Source organism: Coregonus clupeaformis, chromosome 16 (assembly GCF_020615455.1).
Source record: "Coregonus clupeaformis isolate EN_2021a chromosome 16, ASM2061545v1, whole genome shotgun sequence".
In the NCBI taxonomy this organism is placed as follows: domain Eukaryota; kingdom Metazoa; phylum Chordata; class Actinopteri; order Salmoniformes; family Salmonidae; genus Coregonus; species Coregonus clupeaformis.
Window position 1 is genome coordinate 19130721 of NC_059207.1, and position 21484 is coordinate 19152204.

Here is a 21484-nt window from a genome sequence, read left to right on the forward strand (position 1 = left end):
AGAGAGAGAGCGTGAGAGCGCGAGAGAGTGAGCGAGAGCGAGAGAGAGCGTGAGAGAGAGCGAGAGAGAGCGAGAGAGAGCGAGAGAGAGAGAGAGAGAGAGAGCGAAAGAGAGGGAGATAGAGAGAGCGGGAGAGGGGCAGAGGGTGAAAGAGAGAGTTCAGAAATAGAATGGCCAGTCAATAACTCACATCCAGGGCTGTAAATAGTTCCTATCATGTCTGTCAAAAAAAGGCTTCCAGTGTCATCACCCACTTGGTTGTCATGGTTACCATCTGGCTGAGTGACCAGTGGACGGAGTGGAGTGAGGAAGAGAGAGAGAGAGAGAGAGAGAGAGAGAGAGAGAGAGAGAGAGAGAGAGAGAGAGAGAGAGGGAGGGAGGGAGCGAGAGAGAGACCATGAGTGACAAGTGGGAGTAAGAGAAAGAGAGAGGGATGGAGAGGGAGACACAGAGCGGGGGTGACAGAGAAAGAGAGAGGGATAGAGAGGGGGTGACAGAGAAAGAGAGAGGGCGACACAGAGAGGGAGTGACAGAGAAAGAGAGAGGGAGACACAGAGGGGGGTGACAGAGAAAGAGAGAGGGCGACACATAGAGGGGGTGACAGAGAAAGAGAGAGGGCGACACATAGAGGGGGTGACAGAGAAAGAGAGAGGGAGACCTCTCCCTCTCTGTTTGCCTTATCTCACTGTCTCAGTCCAATTGACAGGTTGTTTTATGGGACTTGTCTGCAGTGTAATTATGAAGTTTTATTGAGTCTTTGTTGGAGATTAAAACACTATTAACGCTCCACTGCAATACTCTCCAGCTGTTGCTTTTGTTTATGACTAAAATGTTTTATGACACCCCCCGCTTTAGTCACCTAGACAATTAGGTTAAATGAAATACTGTGAGCAGGAGAAACGTGGGGTGCTGCCGGGGAAGAGGAAGACTTGTCCTTGTAGACGGGAGAGTGATGGAGACGTGTGGAAGGAAGAAGGGAACTGAGACATGTACAGAGAAGCTAGGGATGTGCTTGGGAGTGGAGTGCAGAGAAGAGAGAGAGAGAGAGAGAGAGAGAGAGAGAGAGAGAGAGAGAGAGAGAGAGAGAGAGAGAGAGAGAGGAGAGAGAGGCGGGAGAGAGAGGAGAGAGAGAGAGGAGAGAGAGAGACTGTTACAATTGAAGAGAATGGGGAAAGAGTGGGGAATAAGAAATGTATTTAAACGCAGAAAAAAACGAGGTTAGAGCATTGGGCCAGTAACTGAAAGGTCACTGGTTCGAATCCCAGAGCCAACAAGGTGAAAAATCTGTCTCTGTGCCCTTGAGCAAGGCACTAACCCCAATTCCTACAAGGTTTTGACATCACTCTACATACAACACTCAGGATGCGCAACTCGCCCAACTGTAAACACACAATAAAAGTGTGTGTGTATGTGTGTGCGCGCATGTGTGTGCTCCCACCGCGGTCCACCCTAATTCCTATCGCCGTGTTTTTGCTTTACAGCAACCGTCATTTCTGCTGTCTAGAGTTACACAAATTATAGTTTTCACTCTATTAGCTGCTCCATGATGCCAAAATATTATTGCTAGTTAAGAGTTGACATGTATAAATATTTATGAACGTTTGTATAAAGTATTCATAGATTTTTATCCCACCCACAGCATTCTCCATTTTTGATGAGAGACTAGAGCATTTCCATATTGCATGGTCCACGCAGCAGCACAATAATTTTTGGTTTCATGACACAAGTCCCATGACATACATAAAATGAGGGTCTCTATTCAGTCTGTAGCGCTGAAGTGTTACCAATTGCGCGATAGAAATGTAAAGGTAATTTCTGATTGAGCCGACATATGTAGCGTTTACCGTGAATGCAGTCTGCTAACGCGGGACCATTGCCTTTAAATTTCAATCACACTGTAACGCTGACCTTCCCTGTGGGTTAAACAACTTGACAGCTTTCATGACTACAGTATACTTACAGTTAGAGGCATTAGAAAGTGAACACGTACTGCGCAACACAGTCAAAAGCATTTACTTTAAAGTGGATAACTGCACCGTCAGATGCATATTTTAGAAATGCATAATATTACTCAGGCTGGTCCTGTGTTGCTTAGTTAGTAGAGCAATCCTGACAAAATATGTATTGAATTCCTGAATATATAATAATATATATTATCGTTGTGGTTTTCAGGTTGTGGAGACGAATCTCGTGGCGTTCGACTGTCACTGGATCATCATCAATGAGGTCAGTGCGGAGGCAGCTAAGGCTACAGTGTTGCATGCTGGGTAGTAGTGTTGTTGTGTTTGGGGTGGGTCTGCTCATAGCTGTCTGCCAGGGTAACACTAGGGGGTACTGCAGAACACTGGGGGGTGTATCACAAATACCCTCAAAATGAACACAAACAAAGACACACACTTTACAGATTTTTGCAAGTTACTGACTATCACTGAATCCCTCTTGTAATAAATAAACATGTTTCATGTTGAAGGGACGGCTACGGCCAGGTTTAAATATGAATTAGAGCTGATGGTTGTAATAATTTTCCTTTACTCACCACACTGACGTTGTTCGGATTGAAAAGCAGAGCATTCATAATTGACCGTTCCCATCTATATGTGGGGACGTATGGCATGAAGACAGGCTGGAACGCTCTGCTCTCTCTCTCTCTCTCTCTCTCTCTCTCTCTCTCTCTCTCTCTCTCTCTCGCTCTCTCCTTCCATCCCTCCCTGCTTGGCTTGTTCCACATGGCGGGGCGAATGAGGACAAATGCCAACACACTGATCCAAATGAATAGTGGCAAGTGAGCAAAAAAATTATACCACTTCAAGAGGAATTAAAATGGGGTCCGTCGACGACCGAGGGACTTTTTTCCACGCTCTTCCTCTGAGAAGAGCAGCTGCTGGGGGATAGCTGGTCCCCTGTAGTTACCAGGACAGGTTTGAGGGAACTAGAGGGTGCGTCCTAATAATATATCCTGTAGTATGCTCTCGTTCACTACTTCCCACCAAATCTAATAGCAGTGGATTGGTTGGGACATTGGCTTGTGGGAGTTTCTTATACCTGTCATTTCCTTTCAAATCAGTGATGGGAAGTAAACAGTGTACACTTTGTGAGAAAGGAGAGATAATTGAGACGTAGCCAGAGAGTCACAGTCCCTGCTAGGGCTGCTCTTGCTAACTCGTGTTAAAAGACCAACCTGAATACAGTAGGTTTACTTGTGAATCGGCTTATCGTCACTCTCAGAATGCAAATATACCTTGGATAGGAATTCAAAGCTAAAGAATATGCCAGTAATACCAGAACTACAACAGACTGATAGCAATACTTTAACTCAGACTGAAGAGCATAGAAAATAGCTTCAACTTAGTAATACATATATTATTGTCACGCCCTGACTCAGGGGACTCTTATATGTTGAGTCAGGGTGTGTATATTCTTTGTTGTGTATGTTCTATGTTGTATATTCTAGTATGTGTGGATCTATGTTGGCCGGTGTGGTTCCCAATCAGAGGCAGCTGTCGCCCGTTATCTCTGATTGGGGACCATACTTAGGCAGCCTATTGGCACTGTCTAGTTGTGGGATCTTGTTCCGGTTAAGGTATGTTGTGTGTGCTACCTTGGACTTCACGTTTCGTTTCCTTTGTTGTTTTGTCGTGTGTTTATTAAGTTCAATAAACATGTACGCATATCACGCTGCGCCTTGGTCTGACCCGTCATTCAACGAACGTGACAGAAGATCCCACCAAACGAGGACCAAGCAGCGTGCCCAGGCGGAGCGAATAGCCATGTCACAGGTGGGCAATTTGTGGTCATGGGAAGAGATATTTGCGGGGAGAGGACCATGGGCTAAGGTAGATGCCCAGGCAGGAGAGGTGCAACGGCAACACGGAGGAGGCCGGTCGAGGAGGAAGCCCGAGAAGCAGCCCCAATAAAAACAAATTGGGGGGGGGGGCACACGGGGTGGTTGGCGAAGCCTAGTGTCAGAGCAGAGCCAACTCCCCGTACTCACACGAGGAAGCGTATGACTGGGCAGGCTCCGTGTTATGCGGAGCTGCGTACTGTGTCGCCAGTGCGCCGGCACAGTCCTGTACGTCCTGTGATTGCACCACGCACGTGCCACGCACGTGCGAAGATGGGCATCCAGCCAGGACGGGGTGTGCCGGCTCAACGCTCCTGGTCTCCAGTACCCCTCCTCGGTCCTGCATATCCTGCGCCGGTTCCACAAACTATATCGCCAGTGCGCGTGCACAGCCCAGTGCGTCCTGTGCTGATGCCTAACACATACTGTGCGGAAGTAGGCATCCAGCTAGGACGGGTTGTGCCAGCTCTCCGCTCCAGACCTCCAGTCCGCCTCCACAGTCCGGCACGGCCTGTTCCTGCTCCTCGCACCAAGCCAGTGGTGCGCGTCGCCGGCCCGGCCTGTTCCTGCTCCTCGCACCAAGCCAGTGGTGCGCGTCGCCAGCCCGGCCCGACCTGTTCCTGCTCCTCGCACCAAGCCAGTGGTGCGCGTCGCCAGCCCGGCCCGGCCTGTTCCTGCTCCTCGCACCAGCCCAGTGGTGCGCGTCGCCAGCCCGGCCCGGCCTGTTCCTGCTCTTCGCACCAAGCCAGTGGTGCGCGTCGCCAGCCCAGCCCGGCCTGTTCCTGCTCCTCGCACCAAGCCAGTGGTACGCGTCGCCAGTCCGGCCCGGCCCGTTCCTGCCCCTCGCACCAAGCCAGTGGTGCGTGTTCCTAGTCAGGTCCGGCCAGTGCCTGCTCCTCGCACCAGACCAGTGGTGCGTTTGTCCAGTCCGGCACAGCCCGTGCCCGTTCCACCGGTGCCTGGTTCGGCACCGATCAGCTGCTCCACTCCGGAGCCAGAGCAGTCCGCTCCACCGGTGCCTGATCCAGCTCCGGTCAGCTGCGCCACTCCGGAGCCAGAGCAGTCCGCTCCACCGGGGTCCAGTCCAGCTCCGGTCAGCGGCTCCACTCCAGAGCCAGAGCAGTCCGCTCCACCGGTGCCTGATCCAGCTCCGGTCAGCGGCTCCACTCCGGAGCCAGAGCAGTCCGCTCCACCGGTGCCCAGTCCAGCTCCGGTCAGCGGCTCTAGTCCAGACCATGACATCAGCCCCTCTCCAGGTTCGGGGTCTCCCACACCAGGGTCCAGACAGGGCCTGGCGTATCGTGGGAGGAAGGAGAGGGGAAGTAGCGCGCCGAGGTCCAGACCAGACCAGGGGCTCAACAGGGAGGCGGAGAGTGAGAGGTCGTCACGCCCCGAGCCGGATCCGCCTCCGAGGCGGAATGCCCACCCGGCCCCTACCCTGTTATGTTTATGTTGTGCGGTCGGAGTCCGCACCTTTGGGGTGGGGGTACTGTCACGCCCTGACTCAGGGGACTCTTATATGTTGAGTCAGGGTGTGTATATTCTTTGTTGTGTATGTTCTATGTTGTATATTATAGTAAGTGTGGATCTATGTTGGCCGGTGTGGTTCCGAATCAGAGGCAGCTGTCGCTCGTTGTCTCTGATTGGGCACCATACTTAGGCAGCCTATTGGCACTGTCTAGTTGTGGGATCGTGTTCCGGTTAAGGTATGTTGTGTGTGCTACCTTGGACTTCACGTTTAGTTTCCTTTGTTGTTTTGTCGTGTGTTTATTAAGTTCAATAAACATGTACGCATATCACGCTGCGCCTTGGTCTGACCCGTCATTCAACGAACGTGACAATTAGGTGACAATGTTGTCTTGGACCTCCTGTTTGCTACAGAAGGAAAATAATCCTGCAGCAACAAGAAATGTGAAATATTATGTGGATTAGAATTAATGGAAATTTCTTGTACGGGTTGATACATTTTTCATTAGGGCAAATCAAGTCTGGAATGTAATCCTTGCATGGGTGTGTCAATCTAAGTAACATAAGAAAGTTTAAGCTAGAGATAGTTTTTTTTGAGCTGCTTCTCAATCGTCTGAAGGTACAAACGAATGGAAGTATGGATGTAGTTTTGTGGCAACAAAAATAAGGGGTTAAATATGTGTCCACTTCAAAACCTTATTCCTTATGATACATTTTTTGACTGTCTTTTTTTGCCATTTATGAATACAAATTATTCAATGTGTTTCTATGGGCTATAGTAGTAATTCAATATTTTATATATTTTTGCAATTTTTGCATAATTTGTGTTCTAAAATGTAAAAGCAATTAGCTAAATGATACATGGTATGACCATCTTAAAACTATTCCATATATTAGCCACCAAATGGCCTAGACTTTTAGAGGTCAAGTCTGAAATCCTAATGTGGAAGTTACTAACTTTAGAAGCATTTTTAAACCTCGAACACACTACAGATGTCGGATCTTAATATGACCAATTTCGTCGTAGGAGGAAAATAATCCTGCAGCAGGAGGATTATTATTATTATTATTATTGAATTTTTTTGTAACTCGTCCACTTCGGAGGACAAAAAAACTAATGGTTGAGAGAATGCCAAGAGTGTGCAAAGCTGTCATCAAGGCAAAGGGTGGCTACTTTGAAGTATCTCAAATATATATATATATCTTTTTTTGTGGGGGGGTATTACATGATGCCATATGTGTTATTTCATAGTTTTGATGTCTTCACTATTATTCTACAATGTAGAAAATAGTAAAAATAAAGAAAAACCCTTGAATGAGTAGGTGTGTCCAAACTTTTGACTGGTACTGTACATACATTTTACATATACATTTTACATACATGGTACTTTTATATACAGCAATCACATATTTCTGAACAAAAACTCCTTAATCCCACCCCTCAGCCAGTCTCAGCCCTTCCCACCTATCACCATAGACCACCCTCGTTTGGTTTCCATGTGCCATATATTTTTCAATTGTGCTGTGATGTTTTACATACATTTTGAACCTTTCTAATCATATAGTATCCACAGATTGTGAGCCAAAGATGAAAACCTTTCCTACGAGTATTATTATATTATTTATTGACTGACTATGGCTTTCCAAAATCGCCCAACACTGCTATTTGTAAGGTTAATTTTAAGTGAATGTTGTGATTTTTTAACCATTCCTGAACCTGTGACCAGAAACAAGGTACATAGGAGCAATACCAGAATAAATTATATAGTGATTCTGTCTCTTCACAGCAAAATCTACAGAGCTGAGATTGTTGAATGCCCCAAATACAGTGAGGGAAAAAAGTATTTGATCCCCTGCTGATTTTGTACGTTTGCCCACTGATAAAGACATGATCAGTCTATAATTTTAATATTAGGTTTATTTGAACAGTGAGAGACAGAATAACAACAACAAAATCCAGAAAAATGCATGTCAAAAATGTTATAAATTGATTTGCATTTTAATGAGGGAAATAAGTATTTGACCCCTCTGCAAAACATGACTTAGTACTTGGTGGCAAAACCCTTGTTGGCAATCACAGAGGTCAGACGTTTCTTGTAGTTGGCCACCAGGTTTGCACACATCTCAGGAGGGATTTTGTCCCACTCCTCTTTACAGATCTTCTCCAAGTCATTAAGGTTTCGAGCCTGACGTTTGGCAACTCGAACCTTCAGCTCCCTCCACAGATTTTCTATGGGATTAAGGTCTGGAGACTGGCTAGGCCACTCCAGGACCTTAATGTGCTCCTTCTTGAGCCACTCCTTTGTTGCCTTGGCCATGTGTTTTGGGTCATTGTCATGCTGGAATACCCATCCACGACCCATTTTCAATGCCCTGGCTGAGGGAAGGAGGTTCTCACTCAAGATTTGACGGTACATGGCCCCGTCCATCGTCCCTTTGATGAGGTGAAGTTGTCCTGTCCCCTTAGCAGAAAAACACCCCCAAAGCATAATGTTTCCACCTCCATGTTTGACGGTGGGGATGGTGTTCTTGGGGTCATAGGCAGCATTCCTCCTCCTCCAAACACAGCGAGTTGAGTTGATGCCAAAGAGCTCGATTTTGGAATGAATCATTCAGATGTTCATTGGAAAACTTCAGACAGGCCTGTATATGTGCTTTATTGAGCAGGGGGACCTTGCGGGCGCTGCAGGATTTCAGCGTTACCAATTGTTTTCAGTGTTACCAATTGTTTTCTTGGTGACTATGGTCCCAGCTGCCTTGATATCATTGACAAGATCCTCCCGTGTAATTCTGGGCTGATTCCTCACCATTCTCATGATCATTTCAACTCCACGAGGTGAGATCTTGCATGGAGCCCCAGGCCGAGGGAGATTGACAGTTATTTTGTGTTTCTTCCATTTGCGATTAATCGCACCAACTGTTGTCACTTTCTCACCAAGCTGCTTGGCGATGGTCTTGTAGCTCATTCAAGCTTTGTGTAGGTCTACAATCTTGTCCCTGACATCCTTGGAGAGCTCTTTGGTCTTGGTCATGGTGGAGAGTTTGGAATCTGATTGATTGATTGCTTCTGTGGACAGGTGTCTTGTATAAAGGTAACAAACTGAGATTAGGAGCACTCCCTTTAAGAGTGTGCTCCTAATCTCAGCTCATTACCTGTATAAAAGACACCTGGGAGCCAGAAATCTTTCTGATTGAGAGGGGGTCAAATATTTATTTCCCTCATTCAAATGCAAATCAATTTATACCATTTTTGACATGTGTTTTACTGGATTTTTTTGTTGTTATTCTGTCTCTCACTGTTCAAATAAACCTACCATTAAAATTATATACTGATCTTTGTCAGTGGGCAAACGTATAAAATCAGCAGGGGATCAAATACTTTTTTCCCTCACTGTATATAGCATTCTGTTGGTGGCAAGAATTTTGTATAATAATTTTTAAATAAAAAAACTTGAAGTGTTGAATCAAGTGTTGTTCATAAACCATGTGCCATGGAATCGGTACATCGAAAATCTCTTCCCATTTATTTTGCAACCTGTATAGTGCAGCTGGCAACATTTTTGTCCTCAAATTAAAACTGGTATATTTTTCTATTTATGCCAATTATTTTCAGTCAGTTTGTATCTTTAATATATGGCAGAGAAACAAGTTCCCTACCTTCTCCTTCTTCCACTTGCCGCCTTCATTTTTTTGTGGTAATGCTGCAATCAGTTGGTTATAAGTTTGGATTGAGCAGATATTCCCATATATTTTCGATAGCTGCATATGTAACATAACTCATAACGTTTCTATTCATAATATCATTAATAAATATAATACAATTTTTTAACATTATTTCCATAAATAATGTTTTTTTTATTAATCAGTATATTTGAGTTCATCCATAATATTTGTTGTAATATTTATTCTATATTTTCTGGGGGATAAAACTGAAATAGTGGGCCTCCTGAGTGGTCCAACGATCTAAGGCACTGCAGTGCTAGAGCCGAGTACAGATCCGGGTTCGAGCCGGCCGGGACAGGAAACCCTTGAGGCTGCGCACAATTGGCCCAGCGCTGTCCGGATTAGGGGAGGGTTTGGCCGGCCGGGATGTCCTTGTCCCATCGCGCTCTATTGACTTCTGTGGCGGGCCGGGCGCATGCACGTTGAAATTGTCGCCAGTTGGATGGTGTTTCCTCCGACACATTGGTGCGGCTAGCTTCCGGGTTAAGCGAGCAGTGTGTCAAGAAGCAGCGTGGCTTGGCAGGGTCGTGTTTTGGAGGACGCATGGCTCTCGACCTTCGCTTCTCCCAAGTCCGTACGGGAGTTGCAGCGATGGTACAAGACTGTAACTATCAATTGGATATCACGAAAAAGGGGTAAAAAATATATAATCTGAAATTGTAACCAGCTTTAAATGGCTTGTTTAAGAAATAGCGATACTTTAAACAACATTTCATGTTCAATTTGTTGGAAATGAGAAGTTGTCATCTGTATCAAGGCAAAAAGGCAATTTTTGAACAAAGGATGAGCCTTTCTTAATAATCTACTGGAGAACAATTTTGGGTTTAAGTATAACTTATGTACAGTGGCTTGCGAATGTATTCACCCCTCTTGGCATTTTTCCTATTTTGTTGCCTTACAACCTGGAATTAAAATGGATTTTTGGGGGGTTTGTATCATTTGATTTACACAACATGCCTACCACTTTGAAGATGCAAAATATTTTTTATTGTGAAACAAACAAGAAATAAGACAGAAAAACAGAAAACTTGAGCGTGCATAACTATTCAACCCCCCAAAGTCAATACTGTGTAGAACCACCTTTTGCAGAAATTACAGCTGCAAGTCTCTAGGGGTATGTCTCTATAAGCTTGGCACATCTAGTCACTGGGATTTTTGCCTATTCTTCAAGGCAAAACTGCTCCAGCTCCTTTAAGTTGGATGGGTTCCGCTGGTGTACAGCAATCTTTCAGTCATACCACAGATTCGCAATTGGATTGAGGTCTGGGCTTTGACTAGGCCATTCCAAGACATTTAAATGTTTCCCCTTAAACCACTCGAGTGTTGATTTAGCAGTATGCTTAGGTTCATCTCCGCTGTGGAGCTTTGCAGCTCCTTCAGGGTTATCTTTGGTCTCTTTGTTGCCTTTCTGATTAATGCCCTCCTTTCCTGGTCTGTGAGTTTTGGTGGGCGACCCTCTCTTGACAGGTTTGTTGTGGTGCCATATTCTTTCCATTTTTTAATAATGGATTTAATGGTACTCTGTGGAATGTTCAAAGTTTCTGATATTTTTTTTATAACCCAACCCTGATCTGTACTTCTCCACAACTTTGTTCCTGACCTGTTTGGAGAGCTCCTTGGCTTCATGGTGCCGCTTGCTTTGTGTTGCCCCTTGCTTAGTGGTGTTGCAGACTCTGGGGCCTTTCAGAACAGGTGTATATATATTGAGATCATGTGACAGATCATGTGACACTTAGATTGCACACAGGTGGACTTTATTTAACTAATTATGTGACTTCTGAAGGTAATTGGTTGCACCAGATCTTATTTAGGGGCTTCATAGCAAAGGGGGTGAATAAATATGCACGCAACACTTTTCCGTTATATATATTTTTGAATTTTATGAAATATATATATATTTTTTTCATTTCACCAATTTGGACTATTTTGTGTATGTCCATTACATGAAATCCAAATAAAAATCAATTTAAATTACAGGTTGTAATGCAACAAAATAGGAAAAATGCCAAGGGGATGAATACTTTTGCAAGGCACTGTATGAGTGAAGCTTTTAGTGAGAGGTTTAAAGCTTTAATATTTAATAATTTTAGCCCCCCAAACTCATATTCATTATACAAATAGGCATGTTTAATTTTGTCTGGCTTAGCATTCCAAATAAAATTTAATATATTTTGCTCATATGATTTAAAAAACGAGTTTGGAGTAGGCAGCGCCATTAGTAAGTAAGTAAACTGTGAAAGGACCAAAGAGTTAATCAATGTGATTTTTCCATAAATAGACAAGTATCCACCTCTCCATGGTTGCAGAATCTTATCTAGTTTTGCAAACTTTCTATTGAAATTGATTGTGGTAAGTTCATTTATATATATTTTTAGATATGAATACCAAGTATGTCTACTTCACCATGTGCCTATTTTATTGGTAAACTACAAGGTAGTGTAAACACTGTGTCTTTTAACAATCCAATACGTAATATGGTACACTTGTCATAATTAGGTTTTAGTCCAGTGAGGCTAGAACATTGAACATCGTTTTTGTTTTTATCCCATGAATTTCTAACCCCTGGATGTTCTACTTGGATCTAATTTGAATAGCTATCATTTCAATGGCCATAATAAATAGATATGGAGACAACGGACAGCCTTGTTTTACTTCTCTTAAAAGCTCAATACTTTCTGAGAAGTAACCATTATTTACTATTTTACACCTGGGATTGCTGTACATAATTTTAACCCATTGTATAAGAGATTCACTGAAATTCACACAGGTCTTTCTGTAAATTTGTTAATTTTACATGATTATTATTAGGAAAGAAATCCTTACAGTTAGGAGGATTTTAATACATATTTTAAATGTATACTCACCACCAGGAGGCAGTTGGAAGCAGTGTTTATAGGCTACACAATGCAATAACTTAGGTAGGGGGCTATGGTGTGGGGAAGGCTCTGAAAACCAACCGACCTCATACCATCAAGTATCATCAAGTATTTTCACGGCTTGCTAGAGCATTGTGAACTGCCCTAGTGCAGTGGTCTGCACAGCACACTTCGACTCCGTGGATCATGAGTTCTCGCCAAGTGCTGGGCAATCGTTTTGACTCTCTGTATGAATGGAAACTAATGTTGGTGTAGCATGCTGTTATTATTTAACAATCCAAAGGCTACTGCTTACCTGTTTTATTTTTTTACCCCTCATCATACTACACACAATACCCCATAATGACAAAGAAAAAACAGGTTTGTATAAATTTTTTAAAATACTCAAATATTACATTTGCGTAAGTATTCAGACCCTTTACTCAGTACTTTGTTGAAGCACCTTTGGCAGAGATTACAGCCTTGAGTCTTCTTGGGTATGACGCTACAAGCTTGGCACACCTGGGGAGATTAAAGGTGAAATAAAAAATAAAATATCCTCTCAAGCTCTGTCAGGTTGGAGGGGGAGCGTCGCTGCGCAGCTATTTTTAGGTTTCTCCAGAAATGTTAGATCGGGTTCAAGTCTGGGCTCTGGCTGGGCCAATCAAGGACATTCAGAGACTTGTCCTGAAGCCACTCATGCGTTGTCTTGGCTGTGTGCCTAGGTTCGTTGTCCTGTTGGAAGGTGAGGTCTGAGGTCCTGAGTGCTCTGGAGCAGGTTTTCATCAAGGATCTCCCTGTACTTTGCTCAGTTCATCTTTCCCTCGATCCTGACTAGTCTCCCAGTCCCTGCCACTGAAAAACATCCCCACAGCATGATGCTGCCACCACCGTGCTTCACCATAGGGATGGTGCCAGGTTTCCTCCAAACGTGACACTTAGCATTCAGGCCAAAGAGTTCAATCTTGGTTTCATCAGACCAGAGATTCTGGTTTCTCATGGTCTGAGAGTCATTTAGGTGCCTCTTGTCAAACCAAGCGGGCTGTCATGTGCCTTTTACTGAGTAGTGACTTCTGTCTGGCCACTCTACCATAAAGGACTGATTGGTGGAGTGCTGCAGAGATAGTTGTCCTTCTCAAAGGTTCTCCCATCTCCACATAGGAACTCTGGAGCTCTGTCAGAGTGACCATCGGGTTCTTGGTCACCACCCTGATGAAGGCCCTTCTCCCCCGATTGCTCAGTTTGGCCGGGCGGCCAGCTCTAGGAAGAGTCTTGGTGGTTCCAAACTTCTTCCATTTTTATTTTTTATTTTATTTCACCTTTATTTAACCAGGTAAACCAGTTGAGAACAAGTTCTCATTTACAACTGCGACCTGGCCAAGATAAAGCAAAGCAGTGCGATAAAAACAACAACACAGAGTTACATATGGGGTAAAACAAAACAAAGTCAAAAATACAACAGAAATACATATATATACAGTGTGTGCAAATGTAGCAAGTTATGGAGGTAAGGCAATAAATAGGCTATAGTGCAAAATAATTACAATTAGTATTAACACTGGAATGATAGATGTGCAAGAGATGATGTGCAAATAGAGATACTGGGGTACAAATGAGCAAAATAAATAACAATATAGGGATGAGGTAGTTGGGCGGGCTAATTTCAGATGGGCTGTGTACAGGTGCAGTGATCGGTAAGGTGCTCTGACAACTGATGCTTAAAGTTAGTGAGGGAGATAAGTGTCTCCAGCTTCAGAGATTTTTGCAATTTGTTCCAGTCATTGGCAGCAGAGAACTGGAAGGAATTGCGGCCAAAGGAGGTGTTGGCTTTGGGGATGACCAGTGAGATATACCTGCTGGAGCGCAGACTACGGGTGGGTGTTGCTATGGTGACCAATGAGCTAAGATAAGGCGGGGATTTGCCTAGCAGTGATTTATAGATGGCCTGGAGCCAGTGGGTTTGGCGACGAATATGTAGTGAGGACCAGCCAACAAGAGCGTACAGGTCACAGTGGTGGGGTATTATATGGGGCTTTGGAGACAAAACGGATGGCACTGTGATAGACTACATCCAATTTGCTGAGTAGAGTGTTGGAGGCTATTTTGTAAATGACATCGCCGAAGTCAAGGATCGGTAGGATAGTCAGTTTTACGAGGGCATGTTTGGCAGCATGAGTGAAGGAGGCTTTGTTGCAAAATAGGAAACCGATTCTAGATTTAACTTTGGATTGGAGATTCTTAATGTGAGTCTGGAAGGAGAGTTTTCAGTCTAACCAGACACCTAGATATTTGTAGTTGTCCACATACTCTAGGTCAGACCCGTCGAGAGTAGTGATTCTAGTCGGGTGGGCGGGTGCAAGCAGCGTTCGGTTGAAGAGCATGCATTTAGTTTTACTAGTGTTTAAGAGCAGTTGGAGGCTACTGAAGGAGTGTTGTATGGCATTGAAGCTCGTTTGGAGGTTTGTTAACACAGAATGATGGAGGCCACTGTGTTCTTGGGGACCTTCAATGCTGCAGAAATATTTTGGCACCCTTCCCCAGATCTGTGCCTCGACACAATCCTGTCTCGGAGCTCTAGGGACAATTCCTTTGACCTCATGGCTTGGTTTACGCTCTGACATGTACTGTCAACTGTGGGACCTTATATAGGACAGGTGTATGCCTTTCCAAATCATATCCAATCAATTGAATTTACCACAGGTGGACTCCAATCAAGTTGTAGAGACATCTCAAGGATGATCAATGGAAACAGGATGCACCTGAGCTCAATTTAGAGTCTCATAGCAATGGGTTTGAATACTTATGTATTTAAAAAAAATATATATATATATATAAATGTGCAGAAAATTATACAAACCTGTTTTCGCTTTGTCATTATGGGGTATTGTGTGTAGATTGATGAGGAATATATATTATTATTTTTCATTTGAAAAAAAGGCTGTAACGTAACAAAATGTCGAAAAAGTCAAGGGGTCTGAATACTTTCTGAATGCACTGTACTTAGTAGGTAGCACTTTTCCAATAGGACAGTATTCGAAGGCAGCATCACGTGATAACACATTCATATTCCACCGAGCGCAAGACGTTTTTAGCCACATTGTATCCACAGCAGCGTGAGCAACTAGTGCTAGCAATTCAGTGATCAACTATCCTAAAATTGAAATATCTGACACAAGTAAACAAATAACAGAATCAATCTCCTCAGTACCTGTTAATGAAGTTGACACCGACCAGAATCATTATTTTACGGTATAGGGTCCTCCTGTCGCTTATTGCTGGTCTGCTGCTCCATCGTTGTGGACATGACAGGTAAGCTTGCATGCATGATATCATGCAGGCTACAATTTTTTGAGATAGTAAAATAGCTTATTTAGCTGACTGTTTAAAGAATGATTGATAGCCATAATAGTGGTGTTTCACTGTGAAGCTAATGTAGCATTAGAGCTGCTGTTTTATCCTAATGAGTAGGCTTGCATTGTGATTATTCATACAACTATCACACCCATCCATATTATTAAATGACTCCGATGTTCAAGATAACATGGTTTTATATTAGTTGATAACTAATATTTAAAAGTGATATGATGCAATCTAACTAGATTAGAAGGCCTAGTCGAATTCATCCTAATGTACGCTAAATGGCATGTGATAGGATAATATGTCCAATATAATGAAATAAATGCATATCAAACAGATGTATATATATATTAAATTAAATGAATACAGCATTGTACTATTAATGATGCCTTTCTCTCTTCTTCCAGGTGATTAGACAGATGACCTGCAGTCAGCAGATAGATTCCCAAAGCCTCAAAACCAGAAACATGTGGAGACATCAACACTTGAATAAATGTTATCCATTTTTATTGGTTTTCCTGTATCTGTGCATGAGTCCTTAAAGCACAGTCCATTGTACAAAATAAGTCATTCCCAAGTGAGGGACATCTCAAGGAGATTAACCTCCAACATTCATAAGCTTGTTCAGTACACGAGGGCAAATTTAGTCATGACAGCCACAGGTTTATTTTATACACAGGACAGGAGTTTACAGGTTTTTTGTTCCAGCCCTTCACTAACACCTGATTCAACTAATTGTGGTCTAAATTGAAGACTTGCACACAGTGCATTCCCCTGGGACAGAAATCGCATCTGTATTTTAGAATGAGCTTCATAAGTTACAATGTCCTGTCAAATCTGAATGATAAACAATAACATGGGTGAATCTATTTCTATCTAACATTGTGATGTTGCAGACTCCTTAATAATATCCTTATCCTGGGATAAGTTTATTTTACATATGCAGGGTGTCGGGGTGGGATGTCCTTCAACCTCGAACAAACAGAGACAAGTGGAGAGAAATTAACCTCATTGCTCAAATTTCAGTGCTAGAGCCACAACTACCTATATTAATGTGCAATCGTTTTGTATATTTTTAGGCTTGGTCAAGTTCTTTACAGTAAGAGTAGAATAATCTTAGCCTCTAATTTTAACTAGTAACACCAACCCCAATGGTGCAACACAAAACGTTAGCTAGGTAAACAGACACTGTATGCAGCTAGCTAGCAAAACAAACTCATCAACAGAATGCGCAAATAACTTGGCTGGCTAGCAAGCCTAGATTGAACAAAACACAGTTGGCTGCATTTCCTACGTTTTTCATCAGATGTTGCTGAAACGTCTTACCTCCAAACGAGTCGGGCAGGACCGTTTTCTCCTGCCAAGCCATTGCAATGGAACGTGATCAGGTGCCCACTTTAGTCACTGAAAACAAATGGGAAAAAACTATTTGCTACTTGATTTTAAAACTGCCCGGGTGTTAACAATTGGCACATTGCTGAATATAAGATGAGTTAGTTTAGTTGTTCATCTCTAAACAGCTGTTAAGCAGGATGAGATCGCCTGCTAGCTAGCTATCACGTCCGACGAGTGGCTAGCTTGGCAACGGTCTGCTAAACACCAGATACTCAACATCTGAATTCAAAACTTTAACATCATTTGGTGAATAAATAAACGTTAAACTTACATTTCACAAAGTTATTCCTTCTTCTTCTGGAAAATGTTATCCCAAGTGGGGTACTTCTGTCTGCCATTAATTCAGATTTTTTTTACATTTTCGCTGCGCCGCCAGGTGATGGGATAGCCTCCCCGGCATTCCTTATTATCGCCAGCTGCTCGTTAAACCATCAAATTCACCTGCACAGCTGATCTCAATTGCACCCATCATTGGTCACCTCATTACCGCTCCCTAAAAGATGCTTGCAACCAACGTGAACCCTGGACTGAAATGTGTAACTACATCAAGTCAATCGGGGGATTGAGTTATTCGTGCCAGAAGGACGTAGGCCGGAATCGAACCCATGCGGCCTATATATGCACCCTGAAAGCAGCAGCCCTAACCGCTAGACCACCCCACGATTGACCTCGATTTTGACGGTTCATTCGTAACCTTAGGATGCACTAGACACTTGTATGCCATAGCCTAGTGGAGACCAATATCTATCTTGTGTTATTAAGCTATATAAAACGATGGTTGTTGATGTGTATGGCTGCATTTCAGATACATTTGTGTATATTTTAATGTTGCAGTAATAGGACCTTGGCCTAGCGTTTGAGCGAAACGAGAGAGAACACCATTTTGATAGCAAGCCCTGATGCCAATAACTCGAGAAAGAGAACTGCTCATTTTCAGCCACTCACAAGGCTAATTTGCAACAGCAAAAATTCTCCACGACAAAAGAGTGAGCAAGTTAAGATCCGTCATCTGTAATTGCTTTGGCCTATTCAGAGAAGAACCCGCTCTCCTATTTTAAATGTCAATCGGCCTTAGCATTTGTCCAACAGTATTAGACGTCAAGTTAGATTACATTCTCCTTGCCATGCGGACTCCTAGGCATGGCTGATATGTCATGTAATCTAGACAGGAAGTTGGACGGAAAACAAGCCAGGGCAAATCCCTAACTCTAATTAAGTCTTAACCGCCGAGGCCCCCAGAGGGACCACAGTCACGTCCCAATAATTTACACTGACAACATGCCAAGAGCTTTTAATATGTGTCCACTGAAAGTCAAAGTAGTTGTCGTTTGTCAATTGGTACGTTCCAGCACTTCGGAGGAGCGTGTACTCTTGTTAATAAAAATAATAAAAAAACTTGTAAAAACGAATGCCTCCCTGCCAATGTTTCTTTCCTTGCCACGCCACGCTTGGGGAACGGCAATGCTTTTTTGGCAGCAAGTTTTTTTTAGCACTTTTCTGTGTTTATTCCGCCTTTTGTCAGGGCTTTGTGAGATAATCCCCTTCCTCATTTTCTGGGTTGAAATGTTTGGGCCGTTGCCTATTACAAAAGAGCCCAGAATTTGACACATCACATTGCTAAATCGTTTGAAATTAGATTGGCTGTTCCTCTGTTGGCATGACAGGCAGGTGTATCGTTGTGTTCTGTTTGGATGTGGAGAATGGCCACCAGAGCAGTGATATTAGTAGTGTGTGTTCCTAGGACACGGTCACCATCACCAATGTCATGCAGGCAAAACATGTGCAAATAAAAATTGAAATCTGTCAGCCAGAACAGCTTGGTTGAGTTTTGGAGCTACCTTCATCAGGGACTTTCTGACGTCTGCTCTCATTAAATCATCAGACCCTGCTCCTCGCGCTCTGCATGCCCAGTCAAAAAAGAGAGAGATGTCTTTAGGCTAAAATTAGCAAGGTTCCACAAGGACGAACACATGCACATGCTCTCTCTCTCTTCTCCGCTCCTCACTCACTCCCCTCTCATGTGATCAGGGTTTACATCAAATGAATAATGTCTAGGTGCACGAGGCCTAAAGTGCTTTCTTAACACAATATGGGAATAGTAGAATAAATGCAATTTAGTGTATGAATTGATCCATGACATACTGATGATTACATTTACATTTTAGTTATTTAGCAGACACTCTTCTCCAGAGCGACTTACAGGAGCAATTAGGGTTAAGTGCTTTGCTCAAGAGCACAGACAGATTTTCCACCTTTTGGTTACTGGCCCAACGCGTCCAATGCTTTTAACCGCTAGGCTGCCTGCCACCCCACTTACTATAGGATTACTATAGGATTCCTATACGATTACAATATGATTGCAATATGATTACTTTATGATTACTATATGATTACAATAAATATCAGTTGTGTATTTGTTTATACGGATAATAATTGGTTTCCCTCTGTTCTTCTGAACCCACTTTTTCCTGTGGTGTGTGTGTCTGTCTGTGTGTCTGTCTGTCTGTCTGTCTGTCTGTCTGTCTGTCTGTCGTCTGTCTGTCTGTCTGTCTGTCTGTCTGTCTGTCTGTCTGTCTGTCTGTCTGTCTGTCTGTCTGTCGTCTCTGTGTGTGTGTGTGTGTGTGCGTGTGTCTGTCTGTGTGTCTGTCTGTCTGTCGTCTGTGTGTGTGTGCGCGTGCGTGTGTGTGGGTCTCTTTGTGCTCCTACAGGAAATCTCAGACCAGGACGTCCAAGAGCTGGTGATGAAGTCGATTGGGCGTCTGACTCTGATCAGACAGACCTTCCCCCTGCCCCAGAACACCAGCCAGCGCTGTGTCAAGCACAACCACCGCATCAACACCTCCCTCTGCGACCCCAAGGACCCCAAGGCTCAGACACTGGAGGTAACACCACACCACACCAAGGATGTGTCCCAAATGCACCCTATTGCTTATATTGCGCTCTACCTTAGACCAGAGCCCTATCAAAAGTAGTGCACTACATAGGGAATAGGGTCTTTCCCATTATGCCTCGTCCCCCCCTTTTCCACACCTCCCCTTCCCCCAATTTCACAACTTCTAATTATCTGAAAGTTGTTGATGGCACCAACGTTGTCGCCCTGTGCCCCCCAGGCTTATGTTCCACATTTTGTTTGTTTCAAACATCATAATTCATTGCAATATTATCATGGAAATGTGGCATGTCATTTCTCTGTTGTTATAAAAAAGAATATGCCCCGGGGCAGCAATATTGTGTCTATAATTATTGTTGTACATCAAGCCCTCAAATACAGCAAAGGCAGGGAGGGAAAGAACATTGTACCTAAGGTTTTATATTTTCCTCTAATTTTACACATTTTCCTTCCAGAGAATAAATCACTTTTCTCCCGAGTATTTCGACATGCGACATTCTTAGGTGTATTATTATACATAAAGCTAACATTTTCGTGTTGCATTCGTTATCATTTGTTAGCCTTCATTTGGCTAAAAATGTATGGTAGTCAATCTCTAGAGCTATTAAGTCAATGATCATCTCTCAAGGTCTTGTTTTTGAAATGTTTAGGCCTATTTATGTCATTGGGGTTTTGAAACAGTCTGAATCACAGAGGCAAAAATAATTTTAAAATATTGTCAAAACGCATAGGCTAGCCTACATCGTATCCAAATTTTGCCTTTGTCACATATACGCTGGGAGTCAGGAAGCAGGTGCAGAAGGTGAGTTTAATAATGAAGACTGCAGATAAACAAAACATGAGAAGCATACAGAACGTGAATGAAAACAAACCAATACGGCCTGATGACTGAGGCTACTGAGGGCTAAATAAAGGGAAGGTAATCAAGGTGATGATAAAGTCCAGGTGTGTGTACTGATGGGAAGCAGGTGTACGTAATGATGGTTGCCAGGGCCGGTGGTTAGTAGACCGGCGACGTCGAGCGCTGGAGAGGGGGAGCGGGAGTGGACGTGAATAAAATTAATGAAACTTGAGTCTTCTTGCTATACAAACTTGGACTAGGCCATCATAATAACATTAAATAAATAAGTCCAACCCAGCCAAACAAATGTAGCATAGAGAGAGCCTTCTCTAGCCACACAAACTTAGGCTCAAGGGCTACAGTCTTAGAAAAAAGGGCTCCAAAAGGGTTCTTTGGCTGTTCCCATAGGATAACTCTTTTTGGTTCCAGGTCTAACTTTTCTGGGTTCCATGTAGAACCCTCTGTGTAAAGGGTTCTACCTGGAACCAAAAAGGGTTCCTCAAAGGTTTCTCCTATGAGGACTGCCGATGAACCCTTTTAGGTTCTAGATAGCATGTTTTTTTCTAAGAATGTACATGTAAAATAACCTGGTACCCAGTAGCAAACAAACCTACCCATAATTTGCATGCAGTTGAAGTCGGAAGTTTACATACCTTATTTATTTCAGAATGATTTATTTCAGCTTTTATTTCTTTCATCACGTTCCCAGTGGGTCAGAAGTTTACATACACTCAATTAGCATTTGGAAACATTGCCTTTAAATTGTTTATCTTGGGTCAAATGTGTCGAGTAGCCTTCCACAAGCTTCCCATAATAAGTTGGGTGAATTTTGGCCCATTCCTCCTGACAGAGCTGGTTCTGCCCACAAACGTTCTATAGGATTGAGGTCAGGGCTTTTGTCCTTAAGCCATTTTGCCACAACTTTGGAAGTATGCTTGGGGTCATTGTCCATTTGGAAGACCAATTTGTGACCAAGTTTTAACTTCCTGACTGATGTCTTGAGATGTTGCTTCAATATATCCACATCATTTTCCTTCCTCATGATGCCATCTATTTTGTGAAGTGCACCAGTCCCTACTGCAGTAAAGCACCCCCACAGCATGATGCTGCAACCC

General features: G+C 43.3%; 1 protein-coding gene across 1 annotated transcript in view; it reads left to right on the forward strand.

The window, feature by feature from the left end:
• Window positions 1-21484, forward strand: part of LOC121584395 (glutamate receptor ionotropic, delta-2) — a 638531-nt gene that overhangs the window by 430760 nt on the left and 186287 nt on the right. The window contains exons 5-6 of the mRNA XM_045225956.1: window positions 2173-2226; window positions 19347-19520. Of these exons, the coding sequence (XP_045081891.1) occupies window positions 2173-2226; window positions 19347-19520 (228 nt within the window). The remainder of the gene's footprint in view (window positions 1-2172; window positions 2227-19346; window positions 19521-21484) is intronic.